The sequence below is a fragment of the Chrysemys picta genome, chromosome 6 (assembly GCF_011386835.1).
Source record: "Chrysemys picta bellii isolate R12L10 chromosome 6, ASM1138683v2, whole genome shotgun sequence".
In the NCBI taxonomy this organism is placed as follows: domain Eukaryota; kingdom Metazoa; phylum Chordata; order Testudines; family Emydidae; genus Chrysemys; species Chrysemys picta.
The window spans coordinates 58,720,660-58,738,732 of NC_088796.1; the positions used below are offsets into that span (position 1 = coordinate 58,720,660).

Here is an 18,073-nt window from a genome sequence, read left to right on the forward strand (position 1 = left end):
TAAAACAATGATATCCCCCCCCCCGCTGCCTCCCAAAACATTTACAGACAAGACTGCTGCAGATTAACACAGATGAACTTTAAAAACAATACTGTATATATTATCTACCTAAATAAAGATAACACTTACACCTGATTCTTACTAATTATGAATGAGAAGAACATGTTATCTGCGTTATTGCTCATTCTAGTGAAATTCTACTTAATTTCTGCATAAAAGCGACAATAAGATGTTCTAATAGTTTGTGAATAATAGAGTACTGTTATTTATTACCTTTCTGAAAAACACGAATAAGGAAAAATATCAAAATTAATATCTGAATGTTAGAAAATATTTTAATAGTAGGAAGATAAAGCAGCTTTTCTCAATAAGTCCATCTTTACTGCCATATGAAAATTTAATCAACTAAGCACAGACTACAGAGCTGCATTTTCAAAAATTTCAAGATTTCAGGTTCCTACTGCACATATGAAAAATGCATTTAAACCATGAAACTTGTATTTTTTCCACTTTGCCCTAGGGACTACCTGTTCTGCACATGCATATACAAGGTTTGGGTCCATTATCTGTCCACCATGCATTTCTTTGTTTGCAAGCCCAACTTAAAACAAAGCTTTACCTCTGATGGAACAAATGTATATTGTTAACACGTAAAAATGTGACCATAACTTTTAAAGCTCTGTTTTCTTGATTGGCTGAATTTTGACAAGTTATAAAGACAATAAAACCCATTTTCAAACCATACCAATTATTACCCCAAAAGGCTAATATTTTACCTAGAAATATACTCTCCATAACTCTGATCTGCTAGTTTGGATTAGTTAGTTCTTCGCCTCCTCCACTCAGTTATAAAACAAACAAAAACTTATGTTACTGTAACATCCTCCTCTTCACAATTTCCAGTGAAAAGTACAATCCTACCTTTTCTATATTGGGTTGGAAGTCCAAAATTAGTCTTAGTGAGGAAAGCCAAAATTTTATGTAAGCAATTCCCTTTCTATTCCTCACATCCATGAATAAGCAGGAGCTATATTGCAGATTCCAAAGTGGAGTACCGAATAAAGAGGAAAAGACACCATAAACATAAGGGAAAACAAAAGTTGAAACTATTTTTATATTTTATCCGTCATGGCAGCAAGATTTCCATGGATAATGACCATGATAGGCCCCAGAAATGTAATCTTGTTCATAAATGGGTAGATTGATTTCTGGTAGCTGCTATATTTTTTCAAAAAAGCCAGCCCTCTTTTGGTGAAAGAAGAAACTACTAAGCTTGTGCTGTTATCCCTGCTAGGGATGACCAATTCTCCAAGGTTCTTGATAAATATTCTAAATCATTTAAAATAGCGCTCTACTAGAAACCACCGAATAATTCTTGGACATTTCCTAAAGTAACTAAAATAAAGTCAAAACTGCTGAAATGTATTATTCACTTTCTTTAACATCCTTAGGACTATGGAGATTATAGGAAACAGGTATCCTGAAAGTTTACAAAGATACAGAAGGTAACCAACTGCTTCTTTGTACTCTTACAGTAAGTGTTGCAGTGAACTGGTGTGCTCTTTTGTCCCCAGAGCAAATGAGTCAATGGTATGATGAGTACTCCAAATTTTTGTTCAGTGTCCAGACTTTGCTCCGTGGAGAAAGAGAGCTCAGCCTGCCGAACTTCCTACTCTATTAATTTCTCCTTGCCACCCACTCTGTAGACCGTAAGCACAGGAAAGTACTTCTCTGACCAGCATAGAAGGACCACTACTCCATGAAGCAACAATCAATTTCAGCTTCCTCCCATACTTGTTCAGATATCTTTGCAGCATCATTTGAAAGTGTTATCATCTGCATGGCTGATATATCCCCTAACTCAGTGTTCAGGGGGGTATCGATCAGCGTTCACGTCAAACTCCTCATCAGTACCAAGCCCAAGCTGGGGAAGCTGATGATCCAACCAGCGGATTAAATTCAGTGATTAATCCTGGTCACATGCCACCTGAGGCATATTGCACATAGGCTAAGTCTCAGACTGTCTGCCATGCAACTCTTAGTCAATAACCTTGACTTAGTCAATAACCCTGTGCTACCTTATCTCCGATATGTAGTCATATGTGTGCCTTTAAGTCACTACCATATGAATTATTTTAACTGATATGAAAACTCAAAGCTTATCTGCTGGATCTCTGACCAGCTACAGTGAGAGTAAGAAATGCTGTTGAGTCCTGAAATATAGCTGTACCCATGACACTACAATAGTGTTAGGATGCCATCTGGACTTAAAAAAATAATTACCCATCACCTCCTAGCCCAGGGACTAAGCCTAATAACCAGAGTGAAAGATAGTGGTGTTGCCTATGCCTCCCAAGATTATGCCCCTCAATTTGAATGAATACCACAGCTGTGGACTGTTTATTGTGTATTGTAATGGTAACACATTGTCAATCAACTTTCCACTTCGTTAAAATTACAGTAAATCCATTAAGTCCCTCTTGCTTTTGCTAAACCTTTTTATTCTATCCTCAGTGTATTCCACAAGGCCAACTCACTTTTGCTTTCCTAACATAGAACTTGGTGTATTTATCCTATGCTGTCTTTAATACCTATATTTTTTTCTACTCTCACCTTCTACACACTTTTCTCTCTCTCTGTTTCCCCACACTTAGTTCTCTAACTCATCACCTGTATTTTCTGTTTTCCTCTTCCATATCTCCCTCCAAAATGTCTTCTCTCCTATACTATTCTTCTCAGTTCTAATTAATCTTCTTTTCTCATATACATGGGGCTTGGAAATTTACCTGACACTTCATATCTAAAGGATTAAAACTACTAACCAAAGACTGATAAAAAGATAGAGGCAGGGGCACTATCAAGGCAATACTCAGATGAGAAGAAAACCACCTCCCTGGCTGCTGGGATTCCTACCAGGGTGCTCTCCCAAGGCTCTGGTTGGGGGTTTCATCTTCTGTGTCAGCCCCCAGCTATTACAGGCTTGATCAATTTTAAGCCCTTCCCTTCACTCCCTTCCCCCCCACCGCCCCCCCCCCCCCCCCCGCAGTTTGCTGGAATGGAGAAGGCCCAGTCTTTATCTGTTTCCTCCATCTTGTGCGACAGCCTCCTGTTGTGTTCCCTCAGCTTTCTGGCCGTGAGGGCTGCATTTCTATTTACTCAGCTCCTCCCACAGCCTCTGTGTTTGGGTCCTCCCCTCCTCTACTGTTCCTCAGAGCTTTCTCAAATACAGTAAAACTTATCTGATCCTTGCATACTGCCCCACAGGGTGCTGAATAGCAAGACCAAAAACTGACGACTCTGTTCAGTTTTCACTTAAACTAGAATTTTGACATCTGTAAGGGGCAGCAGAGACTGAGGTTAAGGTAGAGAGGCCAGCATGAATTTATGCTCAATTAACATTTAAAATATTACTTTCACAAGAACAAGGCCTTTTTATTATTTTAAAAGGAAAAATCTAGATTCTGCAGAAGCTGTTGGAAGTCATCCATGCTAGTTTCCTACTCACCACAAATGAGTGGAATTTTCAAGCCTTGGATACTATTATCCTCAGTAGATTCATTTAATATGTTGATGTGAAAGATACTAAGCTCCATAGAATACATATCTCCTTCTAAAACATTGTAAATTTCCCCTATAAAGGAAACATTTTCTGCATGTTTCATTTAAGATGAGACCTCTCTTTTGTTGGAAGAGTTAATAAAGTATCAAGGCCAAAACAACAAACAGAACAACCAAACAGCCTAGAGTGGAAACATGGTATCTGAAGCAATCACTATCACAAGTTTCAGTTGGGACTTTTAATCTGAAAAGCAGTACTATCATTTTCTGGGAGTTGGAAGTACTTAAATCAGACACCATCTTGGCCCTCAAATTACTGAAGACCCAGTTCAGTAAAAGTAACATCCAGGAAAATGGTGTGATCTCTAATTTATATAGTTTTTAATAGAAACAAGCCTTGACTGGATGCACCATATTAACTGTTTTTATGAGAATTTTATAGGTTTATGGTGCCTAATTTCAATGTGCTTTCTTAGGGCTGAGTTGGAATATCGTTATAATGTGTTGACAGGAGAAATGTCAGTTTTTCATAATATACAATCCACCTGAGCTGGATCACCATATCAGATTGAGGAAATTCCCAAACAATGTTCTTTTTTATCATATATTTTGTTCCACAGATGTCAACATGGAGGCCTCATGCCTAAAAATGCATGATTGGCTATACTAGAAAAGTTGATTAGACAATCAGTGCATTCAGCACACCTGATATGATCATATGACTATCTGTGTATTATTTTTCCTGGGGCACAACCTGAATGATTCCAAATACTTCAAAGGAGCTGGATTTGAGAGGAGCTAGATTGGTGTAAAAATTCTGTCCTAATTGGATGTGCCCATCCTCGTTAAAAAGTATACTAATATATCAAAACATAATGCAATCTATTCTAATATTTTCTATCAAGCAGTTTTCTTTAAAGGTTTTTTATCTAAATATCCAATGTTTACCAACTTTTTAAGTAAAACCAAATGTGTATGTGCTATGTTCTTTTTATGCTAATAGCTATTACTATCACAGGTAAGAGGACTATAAATTTAAAACTAAATTAATAAAGAAAGATGACAAACTAGAAGCATAAAGCAATAGGTGTGTATCTTTAAATTCCTCTGTCCTTACATTGGCTATAAATATTTAATTAAAATATTTTGCTCATTGCACGGTTTTGGTGTTTTTCTTGAAAAACAGAAAGAAAAAATGTTACATTTTCAACAGAATTCTCAACTCTTAGATCAAAACCTATTAAAAAGTTAGCTCCTTGATTGAAATAAAATAAACTTTTTAGTCTGTGCTAAAAGAAGGGATGTACCAATGTCACATTGTCAGAATCCTCCTTTTTATTTTTATTTCACAAAGTGCAGCACTTCAGCAGTAAACTGGACAACACAGAACAAAATTAATTGCAATTGATATACTACAAATGTTTTCCACAAGCCTATTTAACTGCTCTTGGTTTACTTACATCCAACATTTTGGCCAGTACATCACTTTACATTACCAAAACATAAAAAAATGAAGAAAAACCATTCAATTAAAAAAAAAAAAAAAGTTTGGCCCACTGCAAAAAAATTACAGATGTAATTAGCAAAGCAGTAATAACCAAACAGAGATTAACAAGACAGGTGTTAATTTGGTGATGAGCAATAATAATACATTAAACTTAATGTAGAAAGAACAAAAGAAAAAAATTGGGACCCTTGTACATGATTTTCAGATGTTTATTGCAAAAAGTTTTAATTCAGCTAGCAAAGTGTAAGTGAGAATTTTAATGCAGAAATGTTCCAAATATTGTACAAATTGCATACTGTTTTCCCATGTGTTACTACATGTATCCATACCATTTTGTGGGAGGGGAGGGGGTATGGAAAATCAATTAACATACTGCCTGCAAAATGTAAATGTTTTATATTTTCAGGTATGAATGTGTGAACTAGAATGAATCACTAGTCAGAGCTGTTGTCAGTATAAGACTGGTTTGATTGAGGAGAGAATGGCACCTTCCCCCCAAAAAAACATTTAGTAGAAGCTTAAGAAAGCTTACTGTGTTTATTTAAAATGATCACAATATCACAAGGTTTACAATAGACATTTGAATGAGAACACACATAAATCTGATGAAATGTAAAAGAAATCCTAACTAATTTCTGAATTGCTTTCTGTCATATTTCTTTTTCTTCCTTTAAGGGTTTTGTCATTCTAGCTGCCATATTAAACTACATGGCAGTGCCACCATAATAGTCTTACACAAAACTAAATCACAAGTTTCTCTCTTGTAGTAAAAGAATTAGATAAAAGTTTTGAAAATAAGGCAACAAAACATTCCAATCATGAATAAAATGAATTTATGGGAACACATTTAATATAACTTAACAAAAACATTACAGATTATTGATAGCTGTTAATACACACACACTTACCTCAATAGCTCTCTTAATATATGGAATCTGTGTGCCACTGTCCAGATCTTCATTTATAATAAGTCTTCTAGCCCACTGACCTGCCCTGACAACACCACTACCATGAATTAAAACCATCAGTTTATCTGGATTTGTCAATGCATCCTCACTCATAAAGATAAAACTCTTTGGCTCACTCTCAGTAGCATCTACCTGAAATTTAAAAAAATAAATTTAAAAATAAATAAAAACACATTCTGGTGTATCAATAAACATATTAAGAAAACCTAATAGCTGCGATTATAAAGTAGCTTTGGAATTTATACACAAACATCATTACTATTTATTTGTGTTATGTTAGCACCTGAAAGCCACACTGTGTTTGATGCTGTAAAAACAAAAAATAAGACAAAACCTGCCCTAAAGACCTTGCGATCTAATGAGAAAAGCAAAAAAATACATTACAACTAAGAACACTTATACTGCATCAAACAGAAGTAGAAAGTATGATTAAGCTTTAAAGTATAAAAGGTACAAAAAGAGTAAAAGGCACAGAATTTAGAAGTTCACATAAATTTACTGACAGAAAATAAAGCCCACCAAAGGACTACCTGGGAGGAAAAAAAAGTAATTTATCACATCTTATTTGCCAGAAGCAGCAATAATAGATCATCTAGAAAATATATAAAAGTGAAAAAGTCCTAGCATTCCATTTCAGTCCCCACAACATAAATAGCCAATTATCCAAATATGAAACAGTAGCATAAATTTAGTCCATTATAAACTTAAAACGAGAGGTATCTACATACAAAACACACAAAAAATACAGGAATCCAATTTTGGACTCAAGAGTGGCTTTGAGCGAGGGCATTGATGTGCTGCCTCAGGAACAGCCTGAGAAGTAGATTGCGATTCAAAGAGCCACAATCTGATATCCAGTGTCCCCCTTTCTCTGGAAGCTGGAGAAACACACTGCACCAGTTATGTACCTGGTGCAGAGTACCCAGCCTGAAGCAACAGCACAACTATGCTGACCTGAACGTTGAGGGGGCAGAGCCACAGGTCCCATCTATTCCTTGTTCCCTTCCAAGCACAAGAGTAAGCAGCAGGGGAGGGGGAATGCAGTGAGCTACTCTCCTGCACCTCCTGCCCAGTTACCCATAGCATGCGTAACTGATGCAGGCTTGTAAGGGGGTACCTTGTATCACCTTGCTTTCCTGTGTGACTGTGCAAGTCAGACCCATATGTTTGGGGGCAGGATACAGCAAATCAATGACTTTTGAAGAAACAGGGCCCTCTGCTTCTCTAGGACAAAAATACAAAAGTTTCTGAACAATTAAGATACAAAACTTCTAGCTGTATCAAGTCACTTTGTCTTTTGTGTATGGACATTTATCCTTCTTTCGTTCTTTCAAAACTCATAGGGCATGATATTACAAACTTTTCTTAGCACAAGTAGTCCTTACTCACAAAAGCAGTCTTATTGGAGTTGATAAAATGACCTGTGTAAGTAAGGACCACTCACAGACTCACGCCCAATTACAGCTCCTACTTTGATACCAAAACCTTAATCCTGTTGTGTTTCCTACATTCTGCCTCCAAACAGAATACAATTTTGGGGAAAATGGAGCCTCAGTTCCCCCTCTTTAAAATAGGGAATATACTTCCCTTCTTTGTCTTGTCTAGTTAGACCGGGGGTGGGCAAACTTTTTGGCCTGAGGGCCACATTGGCGAATAGAAATTGTATGGCAGGCCATGAATGCTCACAAAATTGGGGTTAGGGTGCAGGAGGGGGAGCGGGTTCTGGGGTGGGACTGGGATGAGAGGTTTGGGGTGCAGGAGTGTGCTCGAGGGGTTTGGAGAGCGGGAGGGGGATCAGGGCTGAGGCAGGGGCGTAGGCTCCAAGCGGTGCTTACCTCAAACGGTTCCCGGAAGCCGTGGCATGTCCCTTCTCCGGCTCCTATGCAGAGGTGCGGCCGGGCGGCTCTGCACACTGCGCCGCCCCTGCAGCTTGCATTGGAGCGTGCAGGAGCCGGAGCGGAGCCATGCCTCGGCTTCTGGGAGCCACTGTACGGGGACATGTCAGCAAATCAGTAAAGTGCCTGAAACCACTATTGCGTATTGCTAAAAGCAGCCAAGTCAGCAGGCTGTAAATTAGCCATGTCCCAGCCTCAGCTTGACCAAGGTAGGAGGGGAGGGGGATTTGGGTGCCACAGAAAGGGCAGCTTGACCCCATGTCCTTCCTGGTAAGAACTGTGTTGAAGTTGCTGATACATGCATTTTAGAAGAGCAGGATGTGCCCTCAGGAATGTGTCTATTAGGGTCTCAAGGATGCAAACTCTGGGAAAAACCCACACCTACTTAATCAATAATCAGAAGAAAACCTCTTGCTTGACCATTAGGACTGCTTGCTTAGCAAGTTTTCTTTAAGGGACATGTCATTGTGTTACTAATGTATAAAATAAGGGGAGAACTCTTCAAGTCGGGACTGGTCTCTCCTCTGGATGCATTTTGTGTTCCCCCCGGCATACAGGCTGCCGCTGTGCCACTCGAGAGCCATACTCAGCTTCGGTAATTATCGAAGGTTGGGGGTGTTTTACTAACCTGTTGCAGACGTGTGTAAGTGCTTGAGACTAAGTAAAGTTTAGCTTTAAGTGAAAGCACTCGTGTTGTCCTGTTTGTGCCAACCATCTATCGGTTGGACGGCAATGTCTCCCCTGATTTGTTTACTGACACCACCTCGCACAGAGTAAAAGTTACCAAGAGCTTTGGGTTGAAAGAACCCCGGGTAAGACCATGTGGTGCAGCCCCGACCCTGCACCGTGGCCAGAGCGCTGGAGCGGGACCAAGCCATGTGGTCCAGCCCCTGACCCAGCGCCCCGGCTGGAGCGCCGGAGCGGGGCCGGGCTGCGTGGTGCGGCTCACGGGCTGGCTTAAAACTGACCACGGGCCGTAGTTTTCCCACCTCTGAGTTAGACAATAGGAGACAATCCCTACCCAAAAGAGCTTGCAATATATATGTTCAATACATAGCACAATGAGGTCCTAGTCTTGGCTGGAGCATTTAGGCACTACCATCACAACAAACGACAGTATTAGTAACAATAAAAATATAAAGAAAGATTGTAGCTATGTTGGGAGTGGGACAAGCAAAACATTAACTCTCAAATGATATCTAGTAAGGTGAACTTGAGTTTTGCAAACAATTTGAACATTTAAGAAAATAGAAATAGCCACAATTAAAATGAAAATGTAAATTGAAAAAAGTGTAATTTAGTGTACACTTTAATACACTGCACTAATCACATGCATTAGAAGGCATAATATTAACTAGTTCACACTTATGTAAATGGGTTAACGCTGAACAGAGGGGGAAAAAACCTTATTCCCTTTGTCAACTTAATTACATTTGGAAACTTTTCTTCAAACCAATTTGTCTTCAAACAGCAATAATTCATTAAATGAAGCTTTCACTAAGGAATGCACATAAAGGTCACTTTTGTGCACAACCTCACTTTATTGACAAATCAGCCTACAATACCATTTAGTTCTAGTCAGAGTGAGACTGCATAAAGCAATTTGTATCTATTAACAATTCACAGTTTTAGATGTGCTCATGAACGCTTAACTGTGATCTTAACTCTGCTCTTTCATTTAAACAAATTAAATAAACTCAGCAAAACTAAAAAAGTTTCATTTAACAATTAGAGTCAGTATTGCTATTCACATGAAACACAAACTCAATCATTTTAGTTTGGTAGCTAGGAATTTCAAATCATCCTAAATTCTATCGGCATTTTACAGGCGATGCAATCTTTGACTGTATTCCTCATTTCCAAATTCTGTTTTTTGGTGAATTACATACACTTTGCAGTTTTTCCAGATACCCAGAGTTATCCAATGAGCTAATATACTCTAGATATATTATGAAATATTTCAAGTTTCTAAACATTACTTCAATTTTCCCACAAGTTAAAGCACAATTTTTCATGTGATATCTCAGAATACCTCAGACAATAAATAAAAATAATAATAATAAATATACACAATGTTTTCATCAGCAACAGACCACCACCACTTTGCGCACATTTCATCAATAAATGGGGTTAAAGAGATTGTTTTTGTCAATAAGAAATAATTACATGAAACATTAGGCTCTTATTTCTGTGAATTAAAATTTTAACTCTTCTAAAACACTAAAAGGAAATGATGAGACCATTAAAATTGCTTATTAAAAAACATTACGAAAATCATAGATCTAGAAGCCCACAGAGGAAGAGGAATGGGTGGAATCACTTACGTGTATGGCTAGTGAGTGGAAATAACTGTTATTGGATGTCAAAGAGAGAAAGAGGGATACACTGAGCAGCAGTGAGGGAGGTACAGGTTTGCTAACTTCTAAAAACATCTGGAACGTGATCAAGGAGTCTGAACACATAGTTCTATATAAAGCTGCCTAGTCCATTTTATTTTTCAGTCCTCACAATATTGAATCACTAGGTTGTTGTTTTACATTCTAACCAGGAAATGTGAAAGCTGGTTATCAATACCACACAAAGTATGATTAGTATTAGTGATTATTAAATGTCAGTCTATGAATTCATCTAACTTATCATGCCCAAAATTTAAGAAAGTTGTTTGAAAACAAGTGACTGACTGAAGTAATGAAAATAGATAATTCTTCTAAAGGAAAATGTAAATAATGCCAAAAGTTGTTAAGCAAGAATCCTCTGTCTGACAACTTATCAAAGAAAATAAATTTCTTCATTTTCTATCAGATCAGATATGACACTGAATGAAATTTTGTCCATTTAAGAAAAAGAGCAAAACATTGATGACTTTGAAGATTCTGCACAGTGAGACTTTTTGTGCCATCTTTGCCAATGAAATAAAATTGCAATAATTTAAATTCTTGATTCAGGACTTCCAACAGCTGTAAAACGTAAGCTTAATTTAGTAATAACCTCTGCTAGTTTTCAGCTCAAACAACAGCAAAGATCAATCACTGATTATGCTATAAAAACAACAAATGCAAAGACTATCTTCTTTATGTTAACATTGACGTCAATGGAGCATAAAATGAGCAATTTAAAGAAATGATTGAAGTATTTCACCCTGGAATATACTCCTCCTGATTTAAGCTTGCAGGTCTGCTACTAGATGTTGCAAGTGAAGAAACAAGAAAAAATGGAGAAAAACTAAGACTCAATATTAAAATACCAACAATAATGCAATGTGAGAGAGAGAAGGTGGCCAAGGTAATATCTTTTACTGAACAACTTCTGTTGGTGAAAGAGAGAACCTTTTGAGCTACACAGAGTTTTTCTTCAGATCTGAGAAAGTCAAGGTGTCGCAGCTAAATACAAGGTGGAGCAGATTCTTTAGCATAAGTAGTTAACACATACTGTAAGAGATCATTCAAAGAACTCTCCCACACCAGCATCAACCTCCTGGACATCATGACCAGCTTCAACAATGGAACCCTACAGACTATTACAGGAAGAAACCCACACCACACTTATCTTCACAGATCCAATAATCACCCCAAACACACCAAGAAATCTGTTATCTATAGCCAGGGCCTCACATACCACAGAATATGCTCCAAGGAGAAAGTCCAGAATACATACCTTAACACCCTTAAAACCGCCTTCACCAAACAAAGACACTCCACTAGGGAAACAGATTACATCATGAAATGGGCCATCCAAATACCCAGAGAGAACCTGCTTCAATACCAGGGGAAAAACCCCATAACCCTCACCACACAGCCCTAGTTGACATCTACCATCCCACATTGTAACCCATACAGGGTATCAAACAATTACAACATATACTGAAAGAAATCTCTCCTGAACCCCCAACCTTGCCACACTCATCATCAGAAACAAGCTCCCCACAGACCTGGACACACCAAACCCTACCATACTACCAGATCCAAAACCTGCAGACATATCTCCACTGCTATGATGATCACTACCCCACACCCTTGCCCCAGAACATACCTTTCAAGATCCATGGCTCCTACACCGGCCTATCACAACATGTGGTGTATCTCATCCAGCGCACTAAATATCCCAATAACTACTATGTGGGTGAAACCAGAAAATCACTATACTCTTGAATGAACTCACACAGGATAAAAGGCAAAAACCCATGGGTGAACACTTTTCACAAAATAATCGCTCCATATCTGATCTCTTAGTCCTCATCTTTAAAGGAAACTTAGAATGATAGAATAATAGAACTGGAAGGGTCCTTGAGAGGTCATCTAGTCCAGTCCCCTGCACTCAAGGCAGGACTAAGTATTATCTAGACCATCCCTGACAGGTGTTTGTCCAACCTGCTCTTAAAAATCCCCAATGATAGAGATTCCACAACATCCCTAGGCAATTTATTCTAGTGCTTAACCACTCTGATAGTTAGGAAGTTTTTCCTAATGTCCAACCTAAACCACCTTTGCTGCAATTTAAGCCCATTGTTTCTTTTTCGTATCCTCAGTGGTTAAGAAGAACAATTTTTCTCCCTCCTCCTTGTAACAACCTTTTATGTACTTGAAAACTGTTATGTCCCTCTCAGTCTTCTCTTTTCCAGACTAAACAAACCCAATTTTTTTCAATCTTCCCTCATAGGTCATGTTTTCTAGACCTTTAATCATTTTTGTTGCTCTTCTCTAGACTTTCTCCAATTTGTTCACATCTTTCCAGAAATGTGCACCCAAAACTGGACACAATACTCTAGTTGAGGCCTAATCAGCGCGGAGTAGAGCGGAAGAATTACCTCTCATATCTTGCTTACACTACTCCTGCTAATACCACCCAGAATAATGTTTGCTTTTTTTTGCAACAGCGTTACACAGTTGATTCATATTTAGCTTGTAATCCACTATGACCTCCAGATCCCTTTCCACAGTACTCCTTCCTAGGGAGTCACTCCCCATTTTGTATGAGTGCAACTGACTGTTCCTTCCTACGTGGAGTACTTTGCATTTGTCCTTATTGAATTTCATCCTATTTACTTCTGACCATTTCTCCAGTTTGTCCAGATCATTTTGAATTTTAATCCTATCCTCCAAAACACTTGCAACCCCTCCCGGCTTGGTATCATCCTCAAACTTTATAAGTGTACTCTCTCTGCCATTATCTAAATAATTGATAAAGCTGAGTCCCAGGAAGGTGGCAGGTTTTGAAACGTATTGCACTTGCAATGTAAAACTCCCAAAGATGTATTGTCTACTGACAGAGATGACCTGATATGGCCGCTCCCTGGCCATTCACACAGAACATCACTCCAGTGTTATCCATGAAGACGAAGATTCTGTCCCTAGATATGAGGGAGAAATGCTCAATAGGTCAGATTAACAGCTCACAACTCCCGCACATTTATGTGGAGATTGAAATCTTCTTGGGCCCACAGACCTTGAGTTTGTAAGTTTCTTGGTGATCTCCCAAGCCTACAGAAGCAGCATGAGATATTGCTTCAATGAGAGTCAGCGTGAGTAAAGCAGGGGCAAAGTAAACTCCCACACATACATTGGCTGGGTCCATCCATCAGTCCAAGGAGTTATCACTCCTGCAGCACTTCCAATTGTTGATGAGCCAGGGATTACACTGACCTTAACCAACCCTACAATTTCCTGAGACAAATTCTGGCATGCTGAGACACCTACATACAGGAGCCCATGTGCCCCAACAGCCTGACACAACTTTTCACAGTTGTAATCAATGGGCTTTGAGATCTATGGAAATGCTTAATATTGTCTGGAATCTGGCTTGAGGTAGGAGCACTCCGGCTACAGTAGAATTCAGAACCAACCCTATAAATTATATTCTTTGGAGAGAATATTTGCTTGTCCTCATTTATCAACAGAGCCAAAACACTGCAGAGGGATCAGATTCTGAAGAGGCTGACTTCTACTAGGAGCTTGGATCAACCTCGTACCAACCAGCCATCCAGGTAAGGAAATACTTACAACCCTGCTTTTCTTAGGAATGCAGCCACCACTACCAAGCATTTTGTAAATATTTGTGGGGAAGCAGACAGGGCAAAGGGTAGGGCTGTAAACTGAAAATGGGGTCACTGACTAGAAATTTTAGGAATCTCCTGTTGCTTTGATGGTGAGAGACATGAAAATACACATTCTGCAAGTGGAGGGCCACATAGCAATTGCTGGGATCCAGGGAAGGAATGATGGAGACCAGGGTAATTGCATGAAATCTTCTCTTCTTTATATATTTGTTCAGATTTTGCAGGTCTAAAATGGGTCTGAGACTTCCTTTTGCCTTTGGAATCAGGAACTAACATGAATAGAAACCCTTCCCTCAGAGAAGAAAGGGAACCTCTTCTATAGCTCCAAAATGGATAAGAGACTGGACCTCCTAAAGGAGGACAGCCTTGTAAGAAGAGTCCCTGAAAAAGGATGGGGCAAGGAGGAATGGAAATAAACTGCAGGGTCTTAGGATTCATCGGCTTGTGATAATATGGGACCAAGATAATAGAAAGTGGGAAAACCTGTTGGAAAAATAGGGAAAGGAGAAATCGGCACAACTGGATCTGGCACTCTGTCCTTGACAAGACAGGCAAACAAACTGCTTGGGATTGTCTGACTTCCTGGAGAAACCAGTTGAAGACAAAAACTGAGAAGGAGCTGGTCTTCTCCTATGGTTTTCCTTCATTTCCTAAACTGATCAGGCTGTCTCAGTGGAAAAAGGTCTGCAGAGACAGAGAGCAGAATTGCTTCCTTTTTAGGGAAAGTAGTGTAAATTCCCAACTATTTCAAAGTGGGCCTTCAATCTTTGAGACTGTGGAACATTTCGTCTGTCTTCTGGGAGAACAGAAGGGAAGATTCTGAATCATTTGCTAGACCTCTTGCAGTAGACCCAAAGCTTGAAGCCATGACTATCTGTGCACAGATATTGTAGATGACATGGCTCTAGCTGAATCTGCCCTGTCAAAGGATATTTGTAGAAAGGTGGGAGCTACCAGCTTGCCCTCATCTAACAGAGCCTGGAATTCCTGTCTGGTCTCCTCTGGCAACTTTTCTGAGAACTTCAGCATATTATCTCAAAAGGAGAAGTCATATCTTGTCAATAATGCTTGTTAGTTAGCAGTGCCCAATTGTAGACCAGATATAGAATACATATTCACAGGTTTAATTTATTTGCCTCCTTGTTGTTTGAGGTGAAAGACAGATGACCCTGAGGTGCTTTTTCATTTACTGCCAAAACAACCAAGGAACCTGGCAAGGGATGGGTATAAAAATGTTTGTAGCCTTGAGAAGGCATATAGTACTTTTTCTTGGTTCTTTTGGCTGTCTGAGGAAGAAAAGGTGGTGTTGGCCATAAAGATCTTGTAGGCTCTACATGGCCTCATTGATAGGGAAAACCACTCTAAAAGGCCCTACTTAGCCCAGCATTTCCATGAGACTCTACAAGAACTCTCCTGGATCACCTCAGCAGGGATATCAAGATGGGTAGCTACTCTCTTTAAAAGGTGTGGGTAAGCCTTGTGATCATCTTGGATCAGTGAAGTATCGTGAGAAGCTTCAGTTTCATCTGGTAATGATGAGGATAAATGCAAGGGAGGCTAAGGCTGATCCTCATGGAGCAGGCAGAGTGGATCTTGCAGGCTTTGATGGCTTTGCTTAGTATTGATTACATCCTCCTGGACTTCCTTATGATAGTTAACATGTCACCTGGTAAGAGACTGAAAAGGTCGAGGAATTTGAGAGGATCTGGATGTGGGAGGCATGCCCCATGGGATTCAATAGGGCAGGGGTTGGCAACGTTCGGCATGCGGCTCGCCAGAGTAAGCACCCTAGCGGGCCAGGCCAGTTTATTTACCTGCTGACGCGGCAGGTTCGGCTGATCGCAGCCCCCACTGGCCGTGGTTTGCCGTCCCGAGCCAATGGGGGCGGCGGGAAGCAGCGCGGGCTGAGGGATGTGCTGGCCACAGCTTCCCGCCGCCCCCATTGGCGCGGGACGGCAAACCACGGCCAGTGGGGGCTGCGATCAGCCGAACCTGCCGCGTCAGCAGGTAAATAAACTGGCCTGGCCCGCTAGGGTGCTTACCCTGGCGAGCTGCGTGCCTAACGTTGCCGACCCCTGAAATAGGGTCATTGGTATAACACAGGACCCCAGCCATGAGTACTCCAAGGTTCCATTTCTCTGAAGTATCTCTGTACCTCCAGTGGGTACCAGCAACAAAACTCTCACAATAAAAGAGTAAGAGTGATGTCATCTGTCTTGGAAGTGAGGGACATAAAAGCCTACTCACACTCCGAGGAGGACCAGAAGTCAGCTGATCATGGTGGTGCGGTATGAGGAAATGACAAGATCGCGGGATGGCATTCTGGAGATGTCAGTACCAGGGATACCATGGTAGGTTTACCCTCGACTGCACCTGTGGAGAAAATGCCAAAGGCCCTAATATTTTATCCCTGCACAGTCCTGATCACAAGCCTGAGTTAAGTCCGTAACCAGGGCCTCAAGATGCACCAGTACCAGGTGAGCTGTCTCCTATACCATCAGGCACCAAAAGGCAAAGTCTTGTGCTGCTGCACATCCCTCTGGCATCACCAGTACTGAGAGACTTTCCTGTTGCTGCACAGTAATAATCAGTACCATGGCAAGGGTCAGTCTCAGACAGTGCTGAGGTCCATGACCTGTAATGAAAAGAGGCCAGTATCAGAGAGCATCCCATTCCAGAGGACACTGTCCCCTGTCCTCCCAAGTGCTTACTGGTGGATGGTAACAGGGACCTTGATCATCTAGCAGAACTAAGTCTCAGTTCCTTGGACAAATCTAACCTTTTGTGCTTCTTCCTTGGTACCAGCGGTCCTGTCTCAGCAACAGTGTCCAGTTGTGTACTCTGTACTGATGCCAAAACACTCAGTGCACTCCCCAAGTGGGAAGGCTCACAAGACAGATGCAGGGCGGTCTCCATAAAAATATGGCAGTCTCTCTGTCTTTCTTCATCCAGTGCTTAGTTTCTGCAAATTTGTCAGTGGTCCTTAGCGTGACCCTTGCTGAGGCACTTTAGGCAGATGGAAGGAGGCATACATTTTTTGTGGCTGGCACAAGGTTTAAATCCCAGAGCCTGAGGTATACGCCTATACCAGATGTCAGCACCCCGTAACAAGAGAGAACTGACACTTCATGAAAATAGTGAAGAAAACCAACAAATGAAGCATACACTAATCTAAGTAACTAATTCTGCTAACAAACAGCACCAACTATTTACAGAAGAAAAAACAAAATCCCTGTAAGGGGAGAAAACTTGAAGAAGCAAGCGGACATGCTCCAATTATTGATCGCAGTAGTAAGGAACTGAAAATGTCTGGGGCCGCTCCACCCATTTTATCATACAGCAGCACAAGGCAGCAGAGGGTGCATGCACTGCCTCAAAGGGTAACGCAATGCTAAAGGAAAAGTCTCCAACTCTGCTGCATTAGGCACACACACACCTGAAGTGGCATGGACAATCACTCGAAGAGGAACTGTATTTTTTTTTTTTTTTGCTCATTGCTATTGAGTCTACATCTGAAAAGAATATTGCATAATACTGCTGCTGAAGATGTAATCCAAAAATGTAAAGAAAAACAACAGTTTTGTCTGTTACTCAGACAACAAAAATAAAGATGAGAGAACTTCAAGTGCAGCCACCCTGAACTTCTGACACATGGATTTTCTGCACACTATTAAAATCCTACTGGGAAAAAAAAAAAAAGTAACACTTAACACAGTCCTAAAGTATATTACAGAAGTTTAAAAATTCTTCCAAACACCATCAGCCCATTCCCTCAGCTATATGGTCTATAGGAAAGAACCTACAGGTAGGAACCCCACCCAGAGACCAAACCCAACACAGCAGCTACAGAAATCTGTTTAAGCAGGGACTGAAGGACAGTGATCATGTTAGTTTCTGCTTTCTTCAGTTTTCACTCTGCTGATAGCTGTTGCTGCAAACCCTCCCATGCCCCCTCTCGTGATTTCCAACCCTCCTCCCATCTTTTGTCTTCCCATCTAGCTTATCTACTGACATAATCCCTTTGAAATAATTTAAACAACAAAACAAAGACAAAGCAGAACCAAAATGATGTTTTCAGGCATTGCATTGTTCA

The 18,073-nt window shown here is 40.2% G+C and overlaps 1 protein-coding gene across 15 annotated transcripts in view; it reads right to left on the reverse strand.

The window, feature by feature from the left end:
• The window catches only part of ARB2A (ARB2 cotranscriptional regulator A), a 352,291-nt gene that overhangs the window by 267,727 nt on the left and 66,491 nt on the right, over window positions 1–18,073 (reverse strand). For 14 of the 15 annotated variants that reach the window (XM_065599203.1, XM_042855843.2, XM_042855842.2 and 11 more), the window contains one exon: window positions 5,974–6,165. The exons of the other annotated variant lie outside the window; for it this stretch is intronic. In XM_065599203.1, the coding sequence (XP_065455275.1) occupies window positions 5,974–6,165 (192 nt within the window). The remainder of the gene's footprint in view (window positions 1–5,973; window positions 6,166–18,073) is intronic. 15 annotated transcript variants of the gene reach the window in all.